Here is a 27819-nt window from a genome sequence, read left to right as displayed (position 1 = left end):
TCCCCTCGGCCGAGCCAAGATGGCGGTGGACACTGCAACCGAGCTGCTGTTTTTAGACACATTCAAGCACCAGAGCGCGGAGGTAACGTGGTGGGGGTGTTGGGGCCGCCGCGCTGCTCCTCTTCCTTCTTCCCTGCTGCTGCTGGCGCCCTCCTACCCGCGCTAGGGCTTCCCCGGGCCGCGGCGGCTGCGGGGCGCGGAGCGCCGCTGGGGCGAGCGTGGCTGGGGTAGGCCCCGGCGGCGGCCCTCGCTTCAGCGGGTGGCCGGGCAGGAGGGAGCAGCCCCTGGCCAGGTGCCCGCTGAGGGGGGATCTCCGCCTTCTCCCCTCCTTGCCCCTGACGCCTCGCTCGGGCTGCGGCGCCGGACCCCGCCCGGGCGGCTGCTGTCAGGGGACCGTACCGTGGTGGGAAAGAAAGGAAGACTTAGAGGTATTGAGGAGGAGAGGCTAGCGGGAAGCAAAGAGGGTAAAACCGATTTAAGAAGTCCATAAGGGAGGAAGTCACAGAGAGCGCCGTACCTGGTGAGATACCTAATGCTTTTCTATAGCTAATGAGAAGGAGTATTTGTGTGTATGCGAGATGTTCACTTAAATCTATGCAATCTACGTGCATCGTGAGCAAAATGAGTATTTCAGACTTGGTTTCGCAGTGGGAGATTGTGCAAATATTCCTCTTCAAGGCTGTTGGGATCCTGAGCATCCTTGAAGCTGCTTGTGTTGCAGCAGGTTTGCCCAGGGCTCAGCCTATTGTGCTGTTCAGGAGGGGAGAAGGGGACCATCAGGGGGAAAATGAAAAGTGTAGTGTAATGTGAGAAAGATGTTACAGAATCACAGAATATCTCAACTATGTCCATAGACAGGCATTAGGGAAAGAAAATGAAGTATTTTGAGCTGATGTTGCAATTAAAAACACATGAGAAATTATTCTGGAGTCCTTCGTAGTTGCCAGGATCAGGGAGACCCAAAAGTGTTTTTAATTCTACTATTTAAGATAGTAGTGGCAGGAAATGCTAGCCCCTGCTGTTCCCCTGGGTAGGAAACACTAGCCACTTCTGTTCCCCTCCAGGACAGTGTGTTCTCTTATTGAACATTTTTAATTGTGTATAATGTTTTCTGTCACTTTCATTTTTGTAAGTGACATTTTTCAAACCTGAACCATTTTGAATCTTTATTAAAGAAAAAAACAAAATGTGTTTTACATGTAGAAAAGCTTTCTTTATGTTATGCTTATTCTTCAGCTAAATGGATCATGAATCTTGCCTTGGAACTTGCAGTTCTTGACAAGTCCTGCTGAGTTTGCTAATAAAACTATTTATTTGGCTTAGCTAACTTTAGCATGTTTTGAGCTGTTCTGATGTGGTTATTTTTTTGAATGTTTTGGAAGGAAGGTGGATGGAATTTGCTTGCCATCCTGATGATGTTGGTTCGTGGCTGTCAGGGCATAATCCTATATCACTTAAGCAGGAATTTGTCTGTCTTTGGGCAGTGCTGCTGGATGCCTGGATACGCAGCCTCCTCAGCAGCACGTGACACGTATACCTTTGTTAAAGGCAAAGCAAAGAGCTTCCACAGCCCTCACTCCTCACAGGCTACAGTCACGCCATCCCTGTTAATAAAGCTGTGCTCACTGTCATAGTGGGGTTTCTTTTGTTCTACCAACCTGCTTGTAATGCGTCAGCCCTTAGGGTGAGATGTATTTGTGTGCAAAAGGATGCGTGTATAGATTTCTTATTTAATAACACTGATATGTGCCCAAAAGCACACACTTATTCTTTGCTAGTGACTATTTATTTATTAGCTTTCTAAAATCTTAGTACTTTCTTGCCTTATGCTGGTAATTTTGGGGTTTCATTTGCTTTCTGATTGTGGTGAAAGTTATATAACTTTTGACTGCAGATCAATTTGGTTTTTCTTTTTAATTTTTTAGTTATGTTGGTAGACACTTAGATCAGGTGGTTTTTTTTCCTAGCAGTCTGCTCATTCAGTTTGTGAGTTGGAAACATTCAGTGAGAAATGTGATTCTGAGCTGTTTGAGAAAGTCTTTATATGCTTAGAGTTGGACATATAGTTGATATATGTGTACTGTTTTGTGAGTCTATACATGATAGAGATGATGTATAAATATAATAAGAACTAACATAGTGAGTTTAGTGAGAGGAGACTTTCAGCATTAATTTAGTGGCTGCTACATGGGAAGTCACCGACTTTATGATTACTTCCTAGTTTGCTCAAACATCTTTCAGGAGTGCTGAAACATAACATTTCTTTATACCTGCTATTTCTGTGTTGTAAACAGTAATGTTATTTGCAAAAGGTTTTCAGATGTTATTGCAAAATTGGAGAAATAAACATCATATGGAATTTTTGTACAGGTCTAGCAAAACATAGTATCTTTATTATTTCTAATAGTACATTTGAAATACAACGTTTGTTAGTGTTTAAAATTAAAGCGCGCATTTTCTTTTCTCTTTAGTTATAAATTTGATATGTTTTATTAAAAGGGAATTATATACTCAGTTTTTCTTTAGTAATTTAAGTTCCAGTTTTCGCCCTTACCAACATACTTTGTTAGAGTAAAAGTTGTTGCTGTTTAAAAGATTCTTGAAAATAAAGGGAACTAATGATGTAAACAAACCAGTAACACTTTGTATGAAAAAGTGTTAAATATATAAAAGTGCCAGAAGAAAAAAAATCTTTTTAGTTTAATAGTGTTTAACATTTTACGTAATTGAATTTTGTAATTATTAGGATTGCAACCTTAATTTGGTTAATAAAGAATATTGAGTACATTATGTTGTTTTCATTTTACAATTCTTAGACTTTCTTTTTTTTTTTTGTAGCAAAGTACCAATATAGATGTAGTTCGTTTTCCATGTGTGGTTTACGTAAATGAAGTACGTGTCATTCCTCCAGGAGTGCGGGCTCACACAAGTTTGCCTGACAATAGGGCTTATGGGTAAGTGAAAGATACTTGGTGTCTGATTCAGGAAAACCTTCCTGTTATTTTTTTCTCAAACTTGTATATCTCAATAGAACCTTCTATATAAAAAGGTAAAATGCATTTATGTATCTGCTGAACTTGTAATTATTTTGGGGAATTATTTAAATAGTATAATTTAAAGGGTTTTTTCCCTTGTTAGTCCTACTTACTCTGATAAGGAGATCAAAGGGTTTAATTTTTACTTTTGTTCTGTTTCCAGAGAGACATCCCCACATACATTTCAACTAGACTTGTTTTTCAACAATGTCAGCAAGCCAAGTGCCCCTGTTTTTGATAGGCTGGGGAGGTAAGTACTTTCAGGATTTGTGCGTGACTTCATCATCTACCTTTTCTTCCTGAGAATTTTTTATAGTAGAAAATGCGTGATAGACAATCTGTATCTCCCATGTTTTTCATGTTTGGTCTGGTTTTTGCTAGTTTGTGTTCTCGCCCTTTTCCTCTAGTCTGTGTGGGAGGACAGGGGATCATGCTTAAAAGAAGAGAAGATTCTGTTATTTTTAAACTTATAGAGCCCATATATGTTAATGAAAAATATTTTCTAGAAATAAGTGATTTCACACTCTTGTTTTTAAGAACATGTATTTGTTCAATGTTTTATTATTGGCTTATGTGTTTAGTACTGCTCTGCTTAATTTTTGTGAACATGCTTTATATTAATGGAAAAATAACTTTGTATATTTTATTTAACAGCCTCGAATATGATGAAAACACTTCAATTATTTTCAGACCCAATGCAAAGGTAATGCAATGTGATTTAAACCTCCTCTTCTTTTCTACATGTCTGTCATTTAGGTATAAATATGGTTGTGTGTGGTGCTTTAGCACTGTGTAAAGCATTTTTTGTATAAGATCTTATTCTAAAACTTGCCTGTAGTTCAGATATTCATTACTTTAGAGTCTGCATCTACAATGGCATGATTTGTAGAAGATTGGATTGCTTGGCAGTTCCTATGGAGATTACCAACAGAGCTATGAATCAGAACATTGTGGCTGCAGGCCAAAGCTAAGCACCTCATTTTCAGTTCTGTTTGGATTTATTTCATTCAAATCAGTGTTTGTGTGACCCACAGTAATGGTTTTTTTCATTAATAGGCTGTAGTTGATTAGGCCATATATTGCAAGGAATTGAATGCTTTCAGGGAAAGATTATTTATTTGTTGTAATGACTGATATATTTAAAGTTTTCTCAGTTTTCAAAATGTGGGGTAAAGAGATATTTTAATTTTGGGTATCTTTTATGCAGATACTGATACAGTGATATTAAAATAACTTTTCTGAAGTTGTCTTGTGTTAGTTTTAAGTGCTTTTTCTTTTTAAAAAAAACAGGTCAACACAGATGGATTGGTTCTAAGAGGGTGGTACAACTGTCTGACTTTGGCAATATATGGCTCAGTTGACAGGGTAATAAGTCATGAGAGAGAGTCACCTCCTCCACCCCCGCCTCCACCACCACCTCCCCAGCAACAGCCTGGTTTGAAAAGAAACCCGAAACATGGTAAGCGTTGTGAGAAGACATAGATTTTTAAATTATTTTTTAAAATCAACATCATAGTATCCCATCTGAAAAAAAACCCCACAATTCTTTCACATTTTAGATTTCAGTGGCTTTATTTTTCTAGTTTTATGTCTTTCTCCTTTAGTTTTGTATTTTCTTTCAGATTTATGTTGGATGATTCTAAGTGGATTCTTGTCTAGTGCTTTTTTTGAGAGTGGGTTATTTGATCTATTGCTAATTACTTATGATGGTCAAAGTGCAGTTTGATTTCTGTGAACTCATTAAAATTTAGATGATTGAGATCTCAAAAAAAGTGATTGGAATAGTATTAAAATCATAAGAAAATTTCACAGTCATAATTAACTTTTCTTTTGTGACTTGTATGTAAAGTACATTACAGAATAGTGTTTGCTTTCCACTGGTGTTAGAATGGCCATGAATAGAATTCACGATCAAGTTTCTGCTTCAATTTTGGTTTTAGATTTAAAATTAGAACTGTCTTGTTCAAGGTACAGCTATTGGGCTGCAAAATTTGAATACTCTGTGTAGTAAAAAGCAGTTGTAAACTATAAAAACAGGTGATTAAATTGTAAACTTTTAAAAGTAACTCAGATATTATTGGTAGAGTTAGAATATTGCTAGTGTCAAAGCCAAAAATGGCCATTACCCATGTTAATTTTAACCCAGTATTATATCAAAAAAACATCAGTGGTGTTAATAAGCTTGCTTATTGATGTAGTTCTTGTTTACATCAAAAGTGACTTCAGAAAACTGCCTCATACACTGCAGGTGCAGAATACAGATTAAATGACAGCTAGGAAATTAGGTGTTCTCTAGTCAAAAGTAGCACTGAAAAACTAAAATTTCCTGCTTCTATTCCCGTGATTGCATTAAATGCAAGTTTTTATTTTCACAATAAACATAGTTGATGGAGAGAAAGAAGACCAGTTCAATGGCAGCCCTCCAAGACCACAACCTAGGGGACCAAGGACACCTCCAGGCCCTCCCCCTCCTGATGATGATGAGGATGAACCTATGCCAGTGTCAGGTAGAATGAGAACAGACTGTATTTTATCTGCTGCGCTTCACCACTTCATGGAGGCAGAATTCTGTATTGCTGCCCAATGTGAGGTTGCCTGTCTGCTGTTACACTTGCTGGACAGATTCAGTTTTAGGAAAGGGATTTGAAAGCAAATCTGTTGGCTATGTTAAATTGTATCAGTTTAAAAGTTAGTAGATTTGAGAGTATCGGTTGACCAATACATTGCTTGAACATGCTGCTTATATTTTATATAAATGTTCTGTAGACTCCAGTATTCATTGTCCTTCCCCTCCATACTTCGGCAGAGTCTGCCAAGTTCTCTGGTCTCCATATGGGTTAAAAGTGCCAAGAACGCTTTACATGTTTCTTTATAATCTTACTGAACCTAAGTGATTGTTGCTTGTGTTCAGTCAAATCAGCTGAAGATTTTCTTTAAGATACTTTTTCTGTATCTCCACTATGTGTAATACAAAATTCTAAAACCTATTATTGAGCATTGGATTTCAGAGAAGTACTCTCATTTCTTAAATTTTGTATATGTTTTTAGTGGTTGGGGAAAAAGAAGATGATGTGGACCATAGGGAGGATTACTTTGAACCCATTTCTCCTGATCGAACATCCATTCATCAAGAAAGCCAGTATTCTGATGATGGAGAAGTGGAGGAAGATCAACCAGAAGAAGGAGAAGATGAAGATGATGTGGATGTTGAGGAGGAGGACGATGAGGATGATGATGATGGGCATACAGTAGAGAGTATTGCTGATGAGGAAGAGGAAGAGGAGGAGGAAGATGAAGATGAAGAGGAGGGTGAAGAGGAGGAAGAAGGTGAAGGTAAGTGAAGTTGTAAAAAGTTAAGGAATGAAAGTCAGTTTTATGAAATTTTGATGGCATTACCATTATGGTGACTAGGTGTGAAGAGAACTGGATCTTTTTCCCTTGGTCACTGTACCATTGCCTGCCTTATTTATGGTTCTGACATCTCTCGAGAACAGTATTTTGCTGTGGAATATTTATTCCTTTATAGTAAATCTTCCTGTCACTTTCTATAAATAGAGGAAAATAGATACAGCTTTTATAAGTCAGAATGAACATTCAGTCTTGTTATCTGTTTTGTTGACAAGCATAGGAAAGCGGTGAAAGACATTATTTCTTAATTAAAAATCAAATAAAGTTGTTTATGTAATAATGTCAGTAGTCATTTTCTTATGTTACTTAAAGTTCCCGTGCACACCTGTGCAAAATTTCAGGCTAGAAGTTTTATGATAGATGCAGTCATAGGAAGAAAGTTAGACGATGTTCTTGTAATACTTATTTGTACCCTAGTTCAACTTCTAGCTTTATATGTTCTTTTACATGTCTCTGTTATTACAATAAAAATCTATCAACTGGAGCTTTCACTTATATCTGAAGAGAGAAAGCTTTCTGTATGTAAGTGTATGGTTGTTCTTTAACCAGTAATATTTGTATTAAATTATTACTTTTTTATTTTGAGCAGATATGCGTTCATAATTGATTTTATTTCATAACTGAATCTTTTTGTTTTTAGGAGATGATGGATATGAGCAGATTTCAAGTGATGAAGATGGAATTGCTGATCTGGAACGTGAAACATTTAAGTATCCAAGCTTTGATATTGAATATACTCCTGAGGATCTGGCATCTGTGCCTCCTGTGACATACGAACCTTTTGAAAGGGAGCTTGGACCTCTTTTATACTTCAGCTGCCCTTACAAGACGGTATTTGAAAATGAAGTTGGTAAAATAAAGGACCAAGACCCAGAAAAAGAAAATTCAGGGGTGGTGGAAGCCTCGGTGAAATTAACTGAACTGTTGGAATTATATCAAGAGGAGAGGGGTGCAAAGTGGGTCACTGCATTGGAAGAAGTTCCGAGTTTAATAGTAAAAGGATTGAGCTACCTGCAGGTGAAAGACACAAAGCAAGACTATATTACCCAGCTAGTAGACTGGACCCTGCAAGCTTTAAACCTTCAGGTAGCTCTCAAGCAGCCCATTGCTTTGAATGTCCGACAACTCAAAGCTGGGACAAAATTGGTATCGTCATTAGGAGAATGTGGGACTCAAGGAATAACGGCACTCTTGCAGGCAGGAGTTATTAATGTGTTATTTGAACTGTTGTTTGCAGATCATGTATCATCCTCCCTTAAACTTAATGCTTTTAAAGCTCTGGACAGTGTTATTAGTATGACTGAGGGAATGGAAATGTTTCTAAGGGGTGGCGTAGATGTACATGAAAAAAGTGGTTATCAGAAACTCCTGGAACTCATACTGTTAGATCAGACTGTGAGAGTAGTTACTGCCGGTTCTGCAATTCTCCAGAAATGTCACTTCTATGAGATTCTGTCAGATATTAAAAAGGTGGTTGATCAGTTAGCAGAGAACACTCCTTCTCTTCCTAATCACACGGAGCCAGAACAGGACCAGGACTTGGCAGGACTTGAAAGGACCAATCAAGAATACGAGAACGATGTGGAGGCTCCTATGGACATGGATCATCTTTTGGAATCTTCTAATATAAGTGAAGGAGAGATGGAAAAACTTGTTAGTCTTCTTGAAGAAATCTTCCATTTGATGGAAACTGCTCCTCATACAATGATTCAGCCACCTGTGAAATCTTTCCCAACCATGGCACGCATTACAGGCCCTCCAGAAAGGGATGATCCTTACCCTGTCCTGTTCAGGTATGGCAGTTGCAAGTTCACTTTCTAGAGCGTATTTCCTCCAGCTTGATAGAGATTTTTTTTTAGGGATGACCTTGCTGACTAACACTTTTCTAGATGCTTCACTTTGTACTTTATTGGAGGGTTCTGGGTTGTGCTTATGAAGTTTGAGAGAGTTTGATAGCTAATGTACCTGTTATTCTGTTGGCTTTCAATTGACCTAGCATGCATATAGCAAGAAGTTAACCTCTTGTTATTACGGGTGCTCTGCTAGCACTTCAGTTGCATTCATAGATCCTGGCCAGTTGTGCTAGGTCTTGTACAAGTGCATATTTGGAAATTGTTATAGATCTAGAGTGTTTTCCCTTTGTCATCTTGGAACACGTCTGTGCGTATGCATAAAAAAGTCTGGAATATCTCTGTCTGTATGCTGAGTTGGCAAGATACAAGCCAGCCCTGGTTAGAAGTTGTGCAGTTGTGTCAGCGTAGCTCGCTGTTTCACAGCACAGCAGAAGAGCTGAGGCTTGCCTGCCTTCAGCCATTTAAAGGATCCCATGGGTTTTTTCTCTGTTAGCAAGTTTCTGTCTAGAAAGTAAATGCCAACATGTTTCTTTGGCAGTAGTGGTGTACGTCATGGCTAAACATAAGTATCTACATGCAAAGAGTCTTCAAATCACCTCTTACATACGCTGTAATGATTGATTTCTCAGCACACTTAGAACGTTTAATGCAGCATTGATGATGATTCAGATACAGCAAATTCAATAAAATATAAAGTGTTATTTTGTTTGTAGATAACCATAGAATGGTTTGGGTTGGAAAGGACCTTAAAGATCATCTAGTTCCACCCCCCTGCCATGGGCAGGGACACCTTCCACTAGACCAGGTTGCTCAAAGCCCCGTCCAACCTGGCCTTGAACACTGCCAGGGAGGGGGCAGCCACAGCTTCTCTGGGCAACCTGTTCCAGTGTCTCACCTACCTCACAGGAAAGAATTTCTTCCTTATATCTAATCTAAGTCTGCCCTCTTTCAGTTTAAAGGTGGTTTTGGTGAGGTTTTTTTGGTTCGTTTGTTGTTTGGTTTTTTTTTTTTTTGAGATCAGAACTTTAGGGATTTATTTCTGGTAAATGCTATAGCATTTTGTAAGATTAAAATTTTGTACTACGGAATTAGTTATTATTTCTTATAGTCCACAGAGCAATAAGTACTGAGGCTAAGATGCATGTAGTGTCATATAATGTTGTTATGGAGTGTTGACAGATGATTGTAATACTGATTAGTTTCCTGTTCATTGCTTTTTTTTTTTTTTTTTTCCAGATATCTTCATAGTCACCATTTCTTGGAATGCATTACTTTGCTACTGTCTATTCCAGTGACAGGTGCACATCCAGGCGTGCTTCAGGCTATACGAGATATACTGCGTTTCCTGGCACAGTCACAGAAGGGTCTTCTTTTCTTTATTTCTGAGTACGAAGCAACGAACTTGTTGATTAGAGCACTATGTCAGTTTTCTGATCCAGATCAAGAGGAAGGTCTCCAATCAGATGGTGCCAATGAGGATACTTTTGCCCTGTGGCTCCTGCATTCAACACAGACGTTACAGTGCATTTCAGAATTATTCTGCCACTTTCAGCGGTGTACAGCCAGTGAGGAGACTGACCATTCAGATCTGCTGGGAACACTTCACAACCTTTATTTGATTACCTTTAACCCTGTGGGAAGATCTGCTGTGGCTCATGTATTCAGTCTGGAGAAAAATCTCCAAAGTCTTATTACTTTAATGGAGTACTATTCCAAAGAAGCTTTAGGGTAATTTATGCATTTATTTATATCCTTTAGGTTTTTACATTTTAAAAGTATCTATATTTTATAAATAAATCAGTAAATCTAAAATATTTCTTTCCTTTTAGATCATGATGTTTTTATTTAAAAACAAACCAACTTTTAAGTAGAAGAATGTAACAGAAAATCAGGCCTGTCGTTTGTAATCAAGTACTTAATACCCAGAATCTGTGTAGGTCATCCACAAAGGTGTTGTAATATAGGTCAGACTTTTGGCTATATGAAAAAATCAGTAAGTAGGCAGTTTTCATTCAAGCATAAAATTTGTCTGTAAAACAAGAAAAAGATTTGACTGGGGAAATTGGACACTGCACACTTCTCTGGGGTGGGAATCTTTCAGCTCTTTAAGTTCATATAAGGGTTAAAGTCATTTTCTCTGAACAGGCAGTTTTACTACTTTAGGTAGCAGTATTTTTAAAACATCTGTAAAACAGACCAAGTTACGGAAAATGATTTGTATGCTGCTTGACTAGCTCTCCTCTTTTGTGGATGCTGAAATACGGAGTCGATGTAAAAGAAAGCTTTCACTCTTCAAAAAGCATAGGAGAAAATTGTGGTGGTGTTTTGGTTGATAATTATATGGGGCCATCCTTGGTGAAGGTAAAAGTTCTGTATGTAGATTTTTAGGGGTCAGAGTATGAAAATCTACATATCCAGTTGTATTAGCTGAGATCTAAAGAAAATCCTTATTGTTATTTCAGAGACTCAAAGTCTAAGAAGTCAGTTGCTTATAATTATGCCTGCATCCTTGTTTTGCTGGTGGTTCAATCCTCCAGTGATGTCCAAATGCTGGAACAGCACTCAGCGCCTTTGCTGAAGCTTTGTAAAGCAGACGAAAATAACACCAAATTGCAAGGTACAGTATGTGTCATTATCAACTGAATTGTTTGAATGTATAGAAGAAACCTTTTATATGTGGGTAATTGGTGCTTCACTATCATCTGGTTTGGATAACGAAATTCTTTTTCCAGCTGCATCTGATTAGTTGAGTCACTGAGATAATGTGTAATTTTTTTTTCTGTTAATGAGAGGTAAATAGGAAATTCTTTATAGCCAAATTATTTTTCAAGTAATATTAACTACCATGATTTTTGGATAACTACAGGAAGTTTGAAATTATTTCTGTGTTGAAAATAGGAGAGCAAATTTTAGTAAAAATGGACTAATTAGTCAGTGAGCTGACACTTATTTTTGTTGTTCCCTTTAGTGATGTAGCCTTATAGGGTCTTCATATACTGAAAAATAATCCTGGGACTGTTTTCTGGCACCAAGGCCAACTGTCATGGAATAGTCCGTGTTACCCTGTTACTAAATCTTTTGACCTCCAAACTGTGTCTTGGTGTGTTCCCTGGCTTATGTTGACTCACAGATCAGGCCCAGGTCATTTGGAAAAAGCCTTCTGGGGACTATTCTGACACCTCAATATTGCAACTCTGATGTCCGGAGTTGTGCTCTGCACTGCTTAACTGACTGACGTAGACATACCAATGATTTCTTACAAAACTTAAATGCACTCAGAGAAATCAGAATTCTTCAAATTTTTAGTTTGATTCCCTCCTCTGCTATGCTCTTATTTCTTTGCTCCTCACCTTATCATCAGATAGTTTCATGAGAAGTGGGGCTAATTTATTAAACCAAATCATGAAATCAGTCTGAGAGTAGTTGTCAATTCATATCCAGTCAACCTTGAACATTCACATTCTCTTAAAATATTTTCAGGAACAATGGGTTTTAAAACTTTAAATCTCTTGTCCCAGAAAATTGGGACTTTCAGGTTATTCTGGACAAAGAGATACTTAATCTGTAAGGATTTCCAAAGTGAGTATGTGTTACTGGTGCAGAGATTGGCTCCATTCGGGCATTTAATAGGAGATTTGTATTCAGTTTGTAATAACCTGTTATGTATGTTAGGGGGAATGTGCTTTGATCTTTGCTCTTCGTGGCTCTTTCTTTAGTTGACAGTGGGACCCTTAGTGTCTTTTATAAAATATGTTTGGTTACAAATAATACAGATAATAAGTTGAAAATGATTTGAGTGTTCGGGTTGACGTGAGTCAAACTTTGTGTACGTGAGGTGTATTGCCTGTTCTGAAGTCTTGTTTTTCTTGATGCTTTTCAGCTGGCTACAGCTGCAATGTATGCCTCACAAATTTCACGCTGGGCCTTAGTGTCTGTTTTGTAAATTAAGTACGTTTTTTTAAAAAAAAAGTTTTATGTTCATAAATGCACTGACAAGTTACTTGATTAACTCTCTTTTTTTTTTTTTCTTTTCCTCCCAGAGCTCAGCAAGTGGCTTGAACCTTTGAAAAATCTTAGATTTGAAATAAATTGTATTCCAAATCTCATTGAATATGTCAAGCAGGTTAGTAAAATACAGATAGGTGCTATTTTTTAGTTGTGCTCTATAAGCTTAGATCTTTTGTAGTTTGATATTTTATCTTAGGTATGTACTACCATATGATATAAAAAAATATATAGTATTATCCAAAATAGATGTTTTTATTAAAGCTTATGATCTAGGCTAGTTCTTGCACTCATTTATTGAAAGAAAATCTCAGCTAACTGCGTGATGCAAAGATCCAACTGTTAAAACCTTTTAGCCCCCTATAAAATCACAATCCAGATGTTGACCCTCCTTTTTTTGCTTCTGCTGTATTTGTGACTTCTTTCCAAAAGGTGGAATAATTGAATTTAAATTTTGTGATTTACTGTAATCAAATACAGAATTTGAACACTAAGCTAGTGATATACTTGTTTTAAAGTCCTTCCTTGTAATACAGCTTCTTTCCTTTTTTTTTCCCCTTAAGAATGTTGACAGTTTGATGACCCCAGATGGAGTTGGTCTTCCTACTGCACTTCGCGTTCTTTGTCATGTTGCATGTCCACCGCCTCTGGTAGAAGGTATGGCTGATGTATTTGTACTGCTTAACATAGAAATCTTAGTTTTCCAAGTCTTCTACTTAAACATGTGTAAAGTGTAACTGTGATTGCCCAGGAGAAATTAGACATACAGAAATGTTATTTTTTTCCATACAGGTCAACAGAAAGACCTTAAATGGAACCTTGCAGTTATTCAGCTCTTTTCTTCTGAGGGAATGGACACCTTCATCCGGGTATTGCAGAAGCTGAACAGCATACTTATTCAGCCTTGGCGACTCCATGTCAACATGGGCACAACACTTCACAGAGTTACTACTATTTCTATGGCCCGCTGTACTCTTACTCTCCTTAAAACAATGCTAACAGAACTCCTGAGGGGTGGATCTTTTGAATTCAAAGACATGCGTGTTCCATCAGCACTTGTTTCTTTACACATGCTCCTGTGTTCTATTCCGCTCTCAGGCCGCTTAGATAGCGATGAACAAAAAATTCAGAATGACATTGTTGATATCTTACTGACTTTTACTCAAGGTGTTAATGAAAAACTTACCATTTCTGAAGAAACTTTGGCGAACAATACTTGGTCTTTAATGCTGAAGGAAGTTCTCTCTTCAATTTTGAGAATTCCCGAAGGGTTTTTCTCTGGACTTATACTGCTTTCAGAGTTGTTGCCTCTTCCACTGCCCATGCAGACAACTCAGGTATAATTTAGATTTATTTAGTTTTTAAAGAATTTTAAATATGTATAACTCTTACACCATTTCCGTAGTTGTGGGGAAAACAGATATGTGAAAGGATAAATTAAAGTTTCTGTAAAGCATTTGTGTTCATATAGATTCTTTGAAGATACATCTTTATCAGAAACAAAATTATTATTATTTGGAGCATCTTTTAAAATTGGCAGTCATATGTTGTTCATTTTCCCCTTGCGAAATTATACAGACTCGCATTCTATTACTTAAATGATTGACTATGAAGCCTTTGAATTTAACCCTGAATGCCAAACTCTTGGTATATTAAGGCTCTCCTTTCTTTTGGCATGGATCTTGAATTTGTGGTCTCTAATAAATAAACATAGAAGGTATGTGACAACCGATGCTCCCAAAGGAATGCCTAATTTGCTGGAATTCTACCCTGTCATTCAGTGATAATAATGAAAATGGCATTCCATGTTTTTGATGAGGACAGTATTAGTACTTAGTCTTTGTTTACACCTTTTGATAGAATTTGGGTTTTATGATAAAAGTTGAAAGGAAAAACCTCCTGTCCTTCTGTTCCTGCAGGTAATTGAACCACATGATATTTCAGTGGCACTCAACACCAGGAAGCTGTGGAGTATGCATCTTCATGTTCAGGCCAAACTCATACAAGAGATAGTTCGATCTTTCTCCGGTTCATCTTGCCAGCCTATTCAGCATATGTTGAGACGTATTTGCGTTCAGTTGTGTGACTTGGCTTCACCTACTGCTCTTCTTATTATGAGGACTGTATTGGATCTGATTGTAGAAGACCTGCAGAGGTATCTTTGTGTTCTATTGCAAAGATTTCTTTAATGAACTCTTAAATTCACCTTGGTTCTGTGCAGTAGATTTAGCAGGAGGAAGATACTTTCAGAAATATTACTTACCCATTATGAACTGAATGAATTCTCAGTCCAGTGCTATATACTGTGTCCTGATAACTTAATGTTGCCAAGGAACCATCTCATACCTTTAAGTTTTGATGTAGACAGTTTCACATTGTATGTTTATGGTAAGTATTTTAGGAAGATTTTCTTCAGGCTGTCTCTATAAAGCCTTATCTTGTTTGTGAAGTGCTTCTAAAGGATCTGTCTGATATAAATAAGAAAAGCAGGCCAGTAAAGTTTGCTACAGTGGAATTTGCATGCTAAAAGGAGAATGTGTAGATGTTTGTAAGCTGGAAGAAGTTGAATACTACAAATTTTGTGCGTTTTGAACCAATGAGTACTGTTTATTATAAAGTGTAATTATCCACATAGAATTAGATACTGTTTGTATAAAAGCATATTTTTCCGTATACAATTAGATGCCCTATAGTATGTTAAATGCATAGTGGATTAGTTAATTTATGATGCAACCAGAAGTCATTTAGTGAAAGTTGAGCAGTTTTCAAAAAGTAAGTGAAACTAAGTTTAAGTATGTAAACTAGGTGGGTTTTTTAAAAATGCAGAATTATATGACTCCTATAATAGTTGTTTTTATAGTTTTTTTAGATCACTTAAAACAGCTTTTTCAAAATGCATTGATATCCTTTCAGCAACACAGAGGATAAAGAGAAACAGTACACTGGACAGACCACTCGATTACTTGCTTTACTGGATGCCCTGGCTTCACATAAAGCTTGTAAATTGGCTATTTTGCATCTTATCAATGGAACTACTAAAGGCGATGAGAAGTATGCAGAGGTTTTTCAGGAGCTCTTGGCTTTGATGCGATCAGCTGGGGACAATGTCACTCATCAACAGTGTGCTGAATATGTCACTTCTCTTTTGCAGTCCCTCTGTGATCAGGTATTTTCTATATTTAAGGCATAATATGTGGTGATAATTGTAGGAGACAAACTAAATGAGGTTGTTTCTCAGGTGCCTGCTTTTTTTCCAAAAGAAAAAAAAAAATCAACTTTGTTAAAACACAAAATGAAAAAATGTGTATGGTTGGCTGCTTTGGGAGACTTGGTGTCTTGTTGCTCTTGAATGTAAATACTTTCCTTTTATGCTATCTCTTTTGCGTTATGTGCACCATTTTGATAGCTCATTAGAGACCACAAACTGAATGGCACAAAGACTGACTGTCCCCTCAGCTGAGAGAGCGGTGTCATTTCTCTCTGTGGGCCACTGGCAAACTTGAGTTGTCACTATTCACCTCTTACCTGGTTGAATAAATATGTATCTCTCAGTTCGTCTAACTGAAACCTCTTGTAAATGTATTTCAAATATAAAGATATAAATCATGTGCCGCTACCATAAACCTCCACCGTTAAAAAAACCCCACATACGTTACTAGAGCAAGGTAAGAAGCGTTATCTGAAAACTGACTCATAGACTAGTCCCAGTAGTTTCTCATTACTGGGGTGCATAGATTTTCAAGTCATTATTTGCCTTACTAGTTGCATGTGTTTATTTGCTTTAGTGCTTACCCATTTACGCAAAGGACATTTGGGCATTGTTGGTCAGTAGAAATTAATCACCCATTTGTTTATAAACAAGAGCTCTTCGCCCATACAAATTTATTATGCAAGTCAGTTGGTTTATTTTATGCAAAATGTGGAGGAGGCAGTAGATCTTAAACCTCCTAGTTAGTGTCTGCAGCCTCTTAATTTTCATAAAACCACAGAATCATAGAATATCTCAAGTTGGAACGGACCCATAAGAATCATTGAGTCCAAGTTCCCTGTTCCTTGCAGACTACCTAAAACTAAACCATATGACTTAAGAGCATTGTCCAGATGCTCCCTGAACTCTTGACAGGCTTGGTGCTGTGACCACTTCCCTGGGGAGCCTGTTCAGTGACCAACCACCCTCTCAGTGAAGAACCTTTTCCTAATGTCCAACCTGAAATTCCCCTGATGCAGCTTCATTCCATTTCCTTGTGTCCTATCAGAGAGAGGAGATCAGCACCTCCCCCTCCACTGCTGGAGAAGTTAGCCTGATAGTGTGTCCAGTTCTGGGATCTGCAATTTGTAAAAGACTTTGAAAGAACACAAAAAAGCCCAACTCAGAGGATTAAAGAGTTAGAGAAAATGTCTTAGGAAAAACAAAAACTTAAAAGCATTTCCCCCTCCGCTGCCTGCCTTGAGGAAGCTGTAGACTGCAGTGAGGTCACCCCTCAGCCTTCTCTTCTCTAGGCTGAACAAGCCAAGTGATCTCAGCTGCTCCTTGCGTTTTGAGGAATGTTTTGAGATTAAGGGACAGTTTGACTACCTAGGCAAGAAACTCTGTGCGTGTTATCCAATGATTGTTACCACATTTCAGCCTTTTGAAGCTTTCATATTTTTAAAAATCAATACTGGCTCGTAACCCTTAACAGAACCAAATTAAAAAGGATACTCTGGATTAGTATTTTACTGGTCAGTAATAACTGAAATACTGGAATAAGATGATAAAGGTGTAGTGAAAGAACCTAGTACTTCTGAACTAATCTATGATTTATACTTATTGCTGGTATACAGAATGCATTTTTTACTACGTGTATAATAATAATTTTTTTCTAGGATATTGCACTCATTTTACCAAGTTCATCAGAAGGCTCTGTGTCTGAATCAGAGCAGCTTTCCAACTCCTTACCAAGCAAAGAGCTGATGCCCTTAATTTGTGACTCTCTGATGGAAACACTAACTAATTCTGAGAGCAGTTACAGTTGTCTGCTGACATGTATCCGAACAATGATGTTCCTTACAGAGCATGACTATGGCTTCTATCACTTAAAGAGGTATGGTATTTTAAGATATCGGTGAGAGTTTAAAATTATTTAAAAACTTCTGCAGTGTGAAATAATTTCCTACTCATGTAGTAGGAAGTGTTGAGGATAAGGCACTCGAACTTTCATTTCTCTTTGGGGCTTCAGTGTTTTACTCAGTATTTTGGTCTTCCTTCACTTGAGATTTTTATCTCTGAATCATTTCTGCAGTATGCACACAGGAGCACTTTCTTTCAAGAAACAAACAAAGCATTGAAAAAAGGTTTGTACCTCCATTTCTCCATTCCAAGGCTGGAGGATTAGAATGAGATAGAATGCTCGTGTCCTTCCCTTTTGAGTCACTCAGTAGTTAGAGCTCTTGTCTGGGACATTGGAGAGCCCAATGTCATTCCCTCTGTTTTGAGGGGATTCAGTTTGCACTTCCCCAGAGTGTTCTGACCTCCAGGCAATTAAGGCTGTGAAATGAGAATTTTTTTTAAACTACTCCTGTTGACTCCACTCCCTTTTGAACAGAATACATACATGCATTGGACAGTATTGTGTTGTTTTGATGCTTAATTCCTTGTATTTGGACCTGTTCCTGTCCACTGAAGGTAAGGTGCAGAGAGGCAAGAAAGTTGTGAGGTTCCTAAAGAGAAAAAGGTAGTACCTGGAGCCTTGTCAATAAAAGGTTGTTCAAAACACTCTTCTAAGCAGTGCTACAGAACTGTGCTGCTCAGACTCCAAGAAGCTATACAACCTGCAAATGAAAAATAAGCAGGTTAAAGATGCTGCTGTTTCTATGATCCTGTACGTCTAGCTGTCAGTTTTAGTGCACAGCCTTGCTATTTCTGTGTTGATGATTACCTTTCCAGTTTGTTTCTGCACTTAGGCATCATGGATGGAGGGAAATTGTAACATCAGGCATGATCTTGCTTTTATACATAATGCCCTTGTGCCAGCAAATATTTCTGTACTCCTATCCCTTTTCCGCCAAAGATGAAAATATAATTTCTTGTGGGTTTTAGAGGTATTGCTGTACTACCTATAGCTGTAGATGTGCAGTCTAAAATATCTGCAGACAGCACTGGTGAGAAGAACAGCTTAGTACAGAGAAAATAATGAAGCTCCAGCTTCGTAATCAAAACTCAACTTGATAGTTGTAAAATTTACCAAATCTATTTTGCATATATGTTGTTTTCTTATAACAAGTTACAGTGGAATGGTCACAATGTATGAACTAATAAAGTATTTTCTCTCTTTTTCATTATGAAAACAGCTCTCTAAGAAAACACAGCAGTGCTCTGTACACTGTATTAAAACGAGTAATAACTAGTTTTAGCAAAGACACAGGTGAACTGGCCTCTTCTTTTTTGGATTTTATGCGACAGATTCTAAACTCTGATACGCTGGTAAGTGAGTATGTATGGAATACTTAGACAAACTCAGCTGCATTTCTCTGAAATCTACAGTGTGAGACATGTTCAGGAACAGTTATTTCAGAAAGCAGTTGACTGTGCAGATTGCTGTGTAAGGCTTTTCCATGTGTAGTGTTAGTGCCATCTTTAGTTTTTAATGAAATCTGTGAAAGCTGGGCAGAATATATGTTTAGTAAATAAGAGGGTTTTTCAGTAGGAAGAACAGCATATTGATTCATATTGATTTCCTAAGCAGATAGCATGCTGTTGTGTCCAGGTTTTAGATTCATGGCATCCTGTTAGAGTCGCTGTATTGATATATAGTATAGAAAGGAATCTAAAATATTTGTTAATTCTGCGATACAAACCTCAGCTTATATAGGAATGGATTGCATTTTTCTTGATGCAGCATCTAAACTTGCTGACTGAAGTGTACTTTGTTAAAATATTTTGCGTAGTATATTTTTAAATTACAAGATTACTCTTGTTTTGCTAGATTTTCTCTAATGTATATTTGATTCTAAGGGGTTTTCAGTCCAGAAGTATAATGAATAGTTACGTGTACTTATTGCCCACTTGTCAAATATTTCAGGGATGTTGTGGAGATGATGGAAGCCTTATGGAAGCAGATGGATCTCATCCAGGCAGAACGCTGGGTCTAACTACTGCAGAGTTAAAACATCTACTGCAGAACAAAGAAGAAACCCCAGAAAACCTGCTGCTTGATCTAGAGAAACATGTTATGGTAAAAGAATTTAAATAATTAAGTTGACTTTGCAGTCTTGTATCTGAATGTGTTTCTAAAACAATATAGACTGTCTTTGATGAGAAGGGTGTGCAGTTCTGTGGCATACCTTGTGGAATTGGTAATAGCTGTTGCCATTGTTTTAATACTGATGTTCAAAATCACCTATTCGGATGCAGGATGGATTCTGACTTTATTGTTTGTATTGTGGTAATGCTAAGAAGTTTCAGGTAAGGTTGAGTTCACTTTGTGCTGAGAGTATTTGCACACCATAAGAGCATAAGCAGTTAACTGTGATGAAAGGCAGCGAACGCATACAATAAAGAGCACTGGATAGTGCTGAAGTTGATTGTTAATGTAAAAAGCAACGGGAACCATTGCTTAGCAGTGGCTTGATGTTACTGGTGACCAGTAACAAGTGGAATACCCAGGAGTCAATACTGGGGCTGATAATGTTGGATGTTTTCATCAGAGAGCTGAATGGTGGTTACATCTTCAGTGAATTTGTGGATGGCAGTAAGCTGGGGGAGTGTCTAATGTGACAAACAGCAAAGCCTCAATCCAGGGCAGCCTCAATAAACTTTTTAGGATTGATTTAGCAGAAAGCTTGTTTGTTAGGGAAAATGGAAAGTTCTGCAGTGAGAGCGGTATAACCCCATGCCTTGGTGTGGTCTGGGCTGAAAAGGGCCAGGTGATTAAGGTGGATGTTAGACTGAACATGGGCCAACAGTGCAAGGTCACTACAAATGAGGCAGACTGTGTTCTGAGCTGCCCGGGAAGGAGCAGGGTCAGCAAATCAAGGGACCTTATTGTCTCCCTCCTTGGGGTGCTGGTGAGCTCTCCTGTGGTGTGCTGCATTCACCTTTGGCCAGCTTTGCCCTCTCGCCAGTTTTAGAGAGAGGTAGAGAAACTGAAAAGGGTTCTACCAAGGTGGTCAGGGACCTAGAGCATGTGTGCTGTAGCAAGATCAGGGGGAAGCTGGGCTTGCTTAGCGTAGTGAAGAGGGCTAAGGAGCTATGTCAGAGCTACTTAACAGCTGTTTGGGGATAGTAACAAAGGTAGTGGAATCAAACTCTTTTTGTTATTCCATGTGATAAGACAAGGGGCAATAGCTCCAAACTGTGGCCTCAGAGATTCAGGTTGACATGGAGGTGGGGTGGGAAATCACTGAGAAAGTAGTGCAGCACTGGAACAGAGTGGCTGTGGGCTCTCTGTCACTGGTGCTTTTTTTAGATGCGGCTAGATAAAGTTATGGCTGACCTGATCTGGCTTTGATGATAGTCCTGCTTCAAGTAGGGGGGGATTGGACTAGAGGACATGCAGAATTCAGTCCAACCAATGTTTCTGTGATTCTAATTGCAAACTTAGCTCTGATATTCAAATCTAATCCTACATAATTGATGGCAGCCGTGCAGTAGATGACTAATTTAGAAGAGTCCATAAACAGCTGCTCCACAGCCTGTTGGTCACAAATGCCTTTCCAGTCCCTTCCCTGGCTGCCTAGATCTGTGGAAAAAGATTAAAAGCTACAGCTGTGCTGAAGGAGAAATAGCAGACACTTAGGACATTGGAATGCTCTAGCTTGTTAACTAAAACTTGGGTGATGCCTTCTTTGGGACTATGTTATGGATGTTACTGCATCAACTGGAAATGAGAATTAGAACGTGCGTGTGGTGACATGATTTGTTTTATAGTAGACTGAGGAGCTCTCCGCTGTTGTTTATGTACTCGGTGTCTGAGTTTCACTATTTGTGGATGGATAGACTGTTTTGTGTAGTACCCCTCCTTTTTTTTTTTTTTTTTTAATTATCAAAAGCATTTTTCCTTCTTCGGGAAAGGGAAACATTCTGACTTTTGCTGTGTTGACTTAGGATCGTTCTAAGGAAGATGATGGCCTTGAATCCTTACTGGACAACATTGTTGGAGTGAGGCAGATGTTGGAATCTGCGGGTGATTCTTGTCCGCTGAGTGACCAAGATGTAGAGCCTATTCTTTCTGCACCAGACTCTCTTCAGAACTTGTTTAATAACAGGTAAAATTGTTAAGTGTGTGAGCATACTACCTGCATGCAATAATTTATGCATAATTATATTACAAACAGGATCTAAACAGCACTGTTGTCACTACTAACCTACTAGTCCCAGTATATTTAATTTCATGCAGGTATCAAGGGTAAGGCAGCAACATTCACCCCAGGTTCAGTAATGCTGTGTATGCTTGCAGTTGGTTGTAATTCATAACCAAATAGGCATTTGGCATTGTTTTGTTGCAGGACTACATATGTGTTGGCAGATGTGATGGATGACCAGCTGAAGTCCATGTGGTTCTCACCCTTTCAGGCTGAAGAAATAGACACTGATCTGGATATGGTAAAAGGCTTCATTAACATAGCTGAAGTGGATTTAAAAATGACTGTTAACCTGAGCTAGTAGTATCAGAAATTCAGATGGCCCAACTGTTTGTTTTCCTGAGCTCACCCTTGTAAATTGACCCTGATATAGGGCTTGGCATTCATTAAAAGTTGTTACCAAATACCTTCAGGTTCACTCAGTGGCAGCCACAAAATTGGCACCTTCCACAGTGCTCTAATGCAGAAGTCGTCTCCTTTAGAGGAACATTTGTTGTGTCAGTCCTAATCTGCTTTTGCACTGCTGCTAGGGATTTTCAGCAGTTTGTGTTAAACATGGACAAAGAATGTGAATTATTTTCTTTTCCTTGTTTGTCTTCTGTCATTGCAGTAGCTATCAGGCTCTTTGGATATTACTTTTTTTTTATGTCTTTGCTCTGATGTGACAAAAGTGAAAAAACTGGCAGTAGTAAATGAAACCATTTGCACAAAAACTCTCCACAGTATTTGAAACTTGATTTTTATAATCTAAACTTTAAATGTAATTTTGAAAAATATACAATAACATTCTTTTGTTTTTTTAAACTAAGCAATCGGCAGTGTCTTATGTGAGAAATAATCAGTTTCTGTTAACTTCATTGCTTTAATTCTTTCTAGTTCAATTCTTTAATTTACATGCAAAGATACTTGTGTTTTAATTTCTTTAAGAAAAACAAAACTGTCGATTCCTGTATAAAAGCAGCATTAATAAATTTATAGGATTGTAGCTTAAGCCAAAGAGTGCCTCACTGTATGTCATTTCGTGACAAGACAGGTGTTCATACTTGAAAGCTATGCCCTTGACTTTGTTGAGATTCGGAACCATCAAGACAATTTTGCTGCAGCTCTGCTGCTTTTTGTTACTGCTGCTTTTTGTTTTGAGCCACACTACTGCAGTAGAGGATGGAGCTTTTTCACTGTGGTAGAAGGACCCTAACTGAATCTCATCCATGCTGGTACAGCATGTTTTCTTCAGAGATGCTAGTAATGATTTTTGTGATAAAACTAAACTCTCTCATTGCAGGTAAAAGTTGACTTAATTGAACTGTCAGAGAAGGGCTGCAGTGACTTTGACTTGCAAGCTGAATTGGAGAGGTCATTTTTGTCAGAACCATCATCTCCTGGCCGCACAAAAACCACAAAGGGGTTCAAACTTGGCAAGCACAAGCATGAGACCTTCATAACTTCAAGGTAAGATGAGTTTAATGAGTAAACAGTTAGTGTGTTCAGCACTGACTTGTATATTCTCAAAATGTCAAATACCTTTCAAATTGCATCTCCAATATGGAGAATGCGTGACCTTCAGTATGAACACATTTTTACATTAACTAAATACATTATGGTTTGTCATGACAGTGGAAAATCTGAGTACATAGAGCCTGCAAAGAGAGCTCACGTTGTGCCACCACCAAGAGGAAGAGGCAGGGGAGGATTTGGACAAGGAATTCGACCACATGATATCTTCCGTCAGAGGAAACAGAATACGAGCAGGCCACCCTCCATGCATGTGGATGATTTTGTTGCTGCAGAGAGCAAAGAAGTGGTTGCTCCAGATGGGATACCACCAGCCAAAAGGCCACCAAAAGTGTCACAGAAGATTTCTTCACGTGGTGGGTTCTCAGGGAATCGTGGAGGACGAGGAGCTTTTCACAGTCAGAACAGGTTCTTTACACCACCTGCTTCAAAAGGTATGTTTCCTGTATTAGAATTGGAGTAAATGAATGCTAAAAATGCTTCAGTAACACTAACCCAATTTACTAGCAGTTAATCATCCCTACTGTGAGATGTTGCTGAAGCAGTGTTGTTGAAATAAATTGTTTAGCACTAGAAGAGGTTCTCTTGAGTGCTGTGGAATTGAAACAAGGCTGCAAGTTCCTGTGTTGCCTCTCTCTCCCTCTTACAAAAGGAGTTAGCTGTTTTCTTTCAGCAACTATTGGAGTGCTTTAAGAGATGCAGTCAGGGGGAAAAAAAAAAGCACGCTCTACCATTTGTGATATGGTAGTTCCTGAAATCAAGCATCACAATCCATCTCTGAGTTTAAAAGAGGCTTTTGAATGAAAGGATGGAAGATCCTGACAAGAATAAGATGCAATTTTCCATGAACCTGGAGATTCTAGCTACAGTGTGTTCTGTTTCTTTCATATATAGACAAGATTGCATTCCTTTCCCTTCCATCCCATAATGAGGGCAAGTCCTTGCACAGTATAAACAGAAAATGCTTCCATTTAGTAAAGTTATAAATACTAGGATTTACTTTACCACAAAACCTTAGAGTATGGCAGTGTATCTTAATACAGTAGATAATGTGAATTCTTTTAAACTTGAGTTCATGTCTGAAAAATAGATGTTCTCCCCTGATTCTGTGTATAATACAGTAACTTGTAGACTTTGAGTTAGAATACGGAGGGTATGTTGATGCAGAGCAGCTTCATCTATTTGAATTATGTAAATATTATGCTTACCACCCTGAGTACTGTGAAGACTGAAATGAAAAAAAAAAAAGTGATATTTGCTCAACAGCGCGTGGGTTTTTCTCTCCCTATCTAGGAAATTACAGTCGTCGTGAAGGTGCTCGAGGCTCAAGTTGGAGTGCACAGAGTACGCCCAGGGGAACCTACAATGACAGTAGAGGTGGTCAAAGCAATTTTAACAGGGGTCCACTGCCACCATTGAGACCATTAAGTTCAGCAGGTACATGGTATTCATATGGGCATCGAACTATAGAAAATTCCTTGAATTTCATTTTTGCTTTACAAATGAAACCATGCAAGGATGCTGCAGACACCTTGAAATTCAGCAAATGTTTTAAGCATATATGAACAGTTGTCACTGAGACTGTGTCAAATACATGCTTTCATACGAACAATCCATAAAGCTTGCTGAATTGAACACTTGATCGCAGAATCTTAATTTTGCATTCAGATTTTTGCAATTCAGTTGTCTTCGTACCTACATGGTAATTATAGAGCAAATCAAAGCAAAAAATGCTTGCCTAAAAGAAAAGTGAAAATTAAAAGGAGAAAACAGACCCTGTTTGTCTCATCTTGTTTTTGTTTCTTATGCTTTCACAGCAGCTACTACGCCTAGGGCTTTTTTTTTTTTTTTTTTTTTTTTCCAACTGAGTATACTTTTCTTTGCTTTAAGGCTACCGACCGAGTCCTCGCGATCGTGCTTCCAGAGGCCGGGGAGGAATTGGACCATCTTGGACAAGTGCTAATAGTAGTAGCAGTGGTGGCTCAAGAGGAAAGTTTGTTAGTGGAGGCAGTGGAAGAGGTCGTCATGTACGTTCCTTCACACGATAAAATGAGACCTAATGGAACAGCCCAACCATGTGCACTTGTGTGAAGATGGCAAAGAAAGCAGCGGCACTAAAGGACCAATTCAGAGTTATTAGTATCTGGAGGACGCCAAGAGAATATTTTTGTCTGAAGAGAAGTTTTTGTTTGATACAAGACTTGAAATTTCAATAAAATTCAAGACTTTTTGTGTACAATTGTAAATTTTTTGTTCCTTTTGAAAGAATGTTTTAAATTTTTTGTGGACTTCGGTAGACAATACTCAGTAAAGAACCTCTTTGAGTTAAGGCTTGAAGGACTTCTAAAATATTCATTGTGCCAAAAGAAAGGTACAGGTGTTTTGTGCGTGACTTATTACTGCAAGAAAAATAAATATATATGTATGCAAGGCAATTTTAGTTTTTTCTTTCAGGTTTAGAGTCATTAGCCCTTTTTTTTTTTAAGTCAGTCTGAGTTATTAATGAATGAGGTCCATCTGACAGCAGTTGAAGTAGCAAGTAATAGAAGATTGAAATTAATTAATGTGTGAAAATACAAATGTAAATGTAATTTATGTAGGTTTTGTTGTACATCTTTGGTAATGGATTAGACACTTAAATAAGATCCCACACCTGTTAAAATTAGTAGGAAATCTGTCATTGACTTCAGGGTGAATAAAGTAACATTTTAGCATTTGCTTTACAACTCCAGCTTGTGCATTAGTAGCACAAGAATTATTTCACTGGAAAACAGAGTATGCTTTGAAGTTGAAAGGCAAGATACCCGTACCCTTGGAGAGCCTGGAGTTAATTGCCTGCCTCTCTGCTGGCTTACATAGTTGAGGAGAAGGCATAGAGACAGATGTATAAACTGAACAGCCACATAGTCAAGCAGTAATGCTTAAACCTTCCCTTTGAATAGATGGGTTAGATTTTTGTTTCTGTACTTAGAAAAGAAAAACTTTTAAGTAGTAGGAATTCATAAAGAAGTGCCACCACTACATTCAACTCTATATTTATTTTCATATTAAATTCAGTGATTGAAGTAAGCTTTTTACATGTTTGCATTCCATTGGGCTCCATGGGATTTCATAGAATTGGCTGATTCTAATAGCCTTTTATTGCATTTTTGGATGGGGTGAGGAGTGGAAGCTTTTTCTAAAGGCCATATACAATTTTTACAAATGGGCTCCACTGTCACGCTTAGCTGAGCTTGATTTTCACTTACGCTTTGGTCTCTTGACATTACAGAAGTGCTATAAAGGGGTCTTTGCCTACTTAAATAAGGCCCAGTTGTAATGTTCTTGTTTTATGTAATCTTAACTTTGGACAGCTTGTCTGCCTAGACTCAAACTTTAACACCCTAGTTTGAGTGCTTCTAAAGTATGATAATACTTCAAATTGAATTTTTTTTTTAAGCTTTATACTGCATGGCTAAATTAAGTAGGTTTTCATTTGAAGTGCAGAAGGCCCCTGTTATGTGTACTTTCTCTGTGTGAAGACTGGGACAGCGTCCCACTGTTCAAGAGGTGTTTAGTTTGCACAAAGTCAATTGACAGAACTTTTGAAAGTGGTAAACTTTTATTAATTGACTGGGTGCAGTTAAAGGGAACAGTATCGCTTCACGAATAACATGAACAAAGATTTGGATTGGAAGCCAAACAATTTTCTGAATGGTGAAATAACAGTAAGATGTACTTTTACTAATAATGCAATTGTAATGACTAAAATGGGTGGGGCTCTCACAGGCGTTACAGGTACTAATGCTATTTTTTTAAGGAGCACTGCATAAATATTTTTAAGCTGACTAGCTCCTTTAGACCATGTGTTTAAGGTTGTTTTATTTTTTTAGAAACTTTGTTGAAAACTAGCAGGGATATGAGTAATTTGTTTTTTGTCAGGGAATTTGAAATGAAAAGTGTCAAGCATGGAATAAATATGTAAATAGTACTGGTTCTTGAAAGTTTAAAATACACGGCATGTCACTAGTAATTTTCAAACTAGGAGGAAATAAAGGGTTGCTTAAATTGTTTGATGTATGGGAGCTCTGTAAATTAGATAGAAGTATAGTCTATCATGTTTTGTTTGGTGTGGTTTTTTTTAAATGAATTTAGTTCTGTGACCCTTCAATGCAAAGTGGTTCCTTCCTTGGGTAAATTCAACTTGAAATAATGCTGTTTAAAACTTGGGAGTTATTTGGTTTGCTCTTTTAAACGGGATTCCTACCATGCGTAAATAACACTTTAAGCATTAAATTTTGCTTTTTATACTCTGCCCAAAAAGAAATTTTCAAGTTTTATTTCCTGACTGAAGCACCAGAACGCTGGAAACAGCTAATGCCAATGTCAAAATACTGTTTAGTCAATCATATGCTTACCTGATGAGCAAAATACTTGGGAGGAGCAAGTAAGGCAAGACAGATCCCTGGTGCACTACAGTTCTCCCTCCTAAAGTCCTGCGGCTGAGTACACAGACCACGTGTGGGCAATGGTGTGTGGTAAAAAAGGAGACTGTCTTAACAGAGGGTGCGCTTCTGGCTGAAATGTGCAAGAATTGCCTTGGTTCAGTGAATGTCCCAGTTAACAGACAGACAAATGCATATTGGATGAGGGTGAGAAGTTGTGTGAACTTTTTTTTTTACTTC

General features: G+C 38.0%; 1 protein-coding gene across 1 annotated transcript; it reads left to right on the top strand.

Annotated features, from left to right (window-relative positions):
• On the top strand, positions 1-27208 carry VIRMA (vir like m6A methyltransferase associated). The gene is made up of 24 exons (XM_074884681.1): positions 1-82; positions 2839-2954; positions 3199-3285; positions 3690-3738; positions 4326-4494; positions 5420-5542; positions 6084-6368; positions 7084-8236; positions 9533-10024; positions 10759-10913; positions 12337-12419; positions 12865-12958; positions 13094-13638; positions 14221-14456; positions 15215-15467; positions 17168-17385; positions 18632-18764; positions 19363-19515; positions 21387-21547; positions 21788-21884; positions 22926-23092; positions 23258-23589; positions 24449-24592; positions 25046-27208. The coding sequence occupies exons 1-24, from the start codon at positions 20-22 to the stop codon at positions 25201-25203; spliced, it is 5466 nt and encodes a 1821-aa protein (XP_074740782.1). The 5' UTR covers positions 1-19; the 3' UTR covers positions 25204-27208.
• The last annotated feature ends 611 nt before the right edge of the window (positions 27209-27819 follow it).

Source organism: Strix uralensis, chromosome 1, assembly GCF_047716275.1.
Source record: "Strix uralensis isolate ZFMK-TIS-50842 chromosome 1, bStrUra1, whole genome shotgun sequence".
Taxonomy (NCBI): domain Eukaryota; kingdom Metazoa; phylum Chordata; class Aves; order Strigiformes; family Strigidae; genus Strix; species Strix uralensis.
The sequence above is the reverse complement of the archived record's forward strand: the minus strand, read 5'-3'. Positions and strand labels throughout refer to the sequence as shown.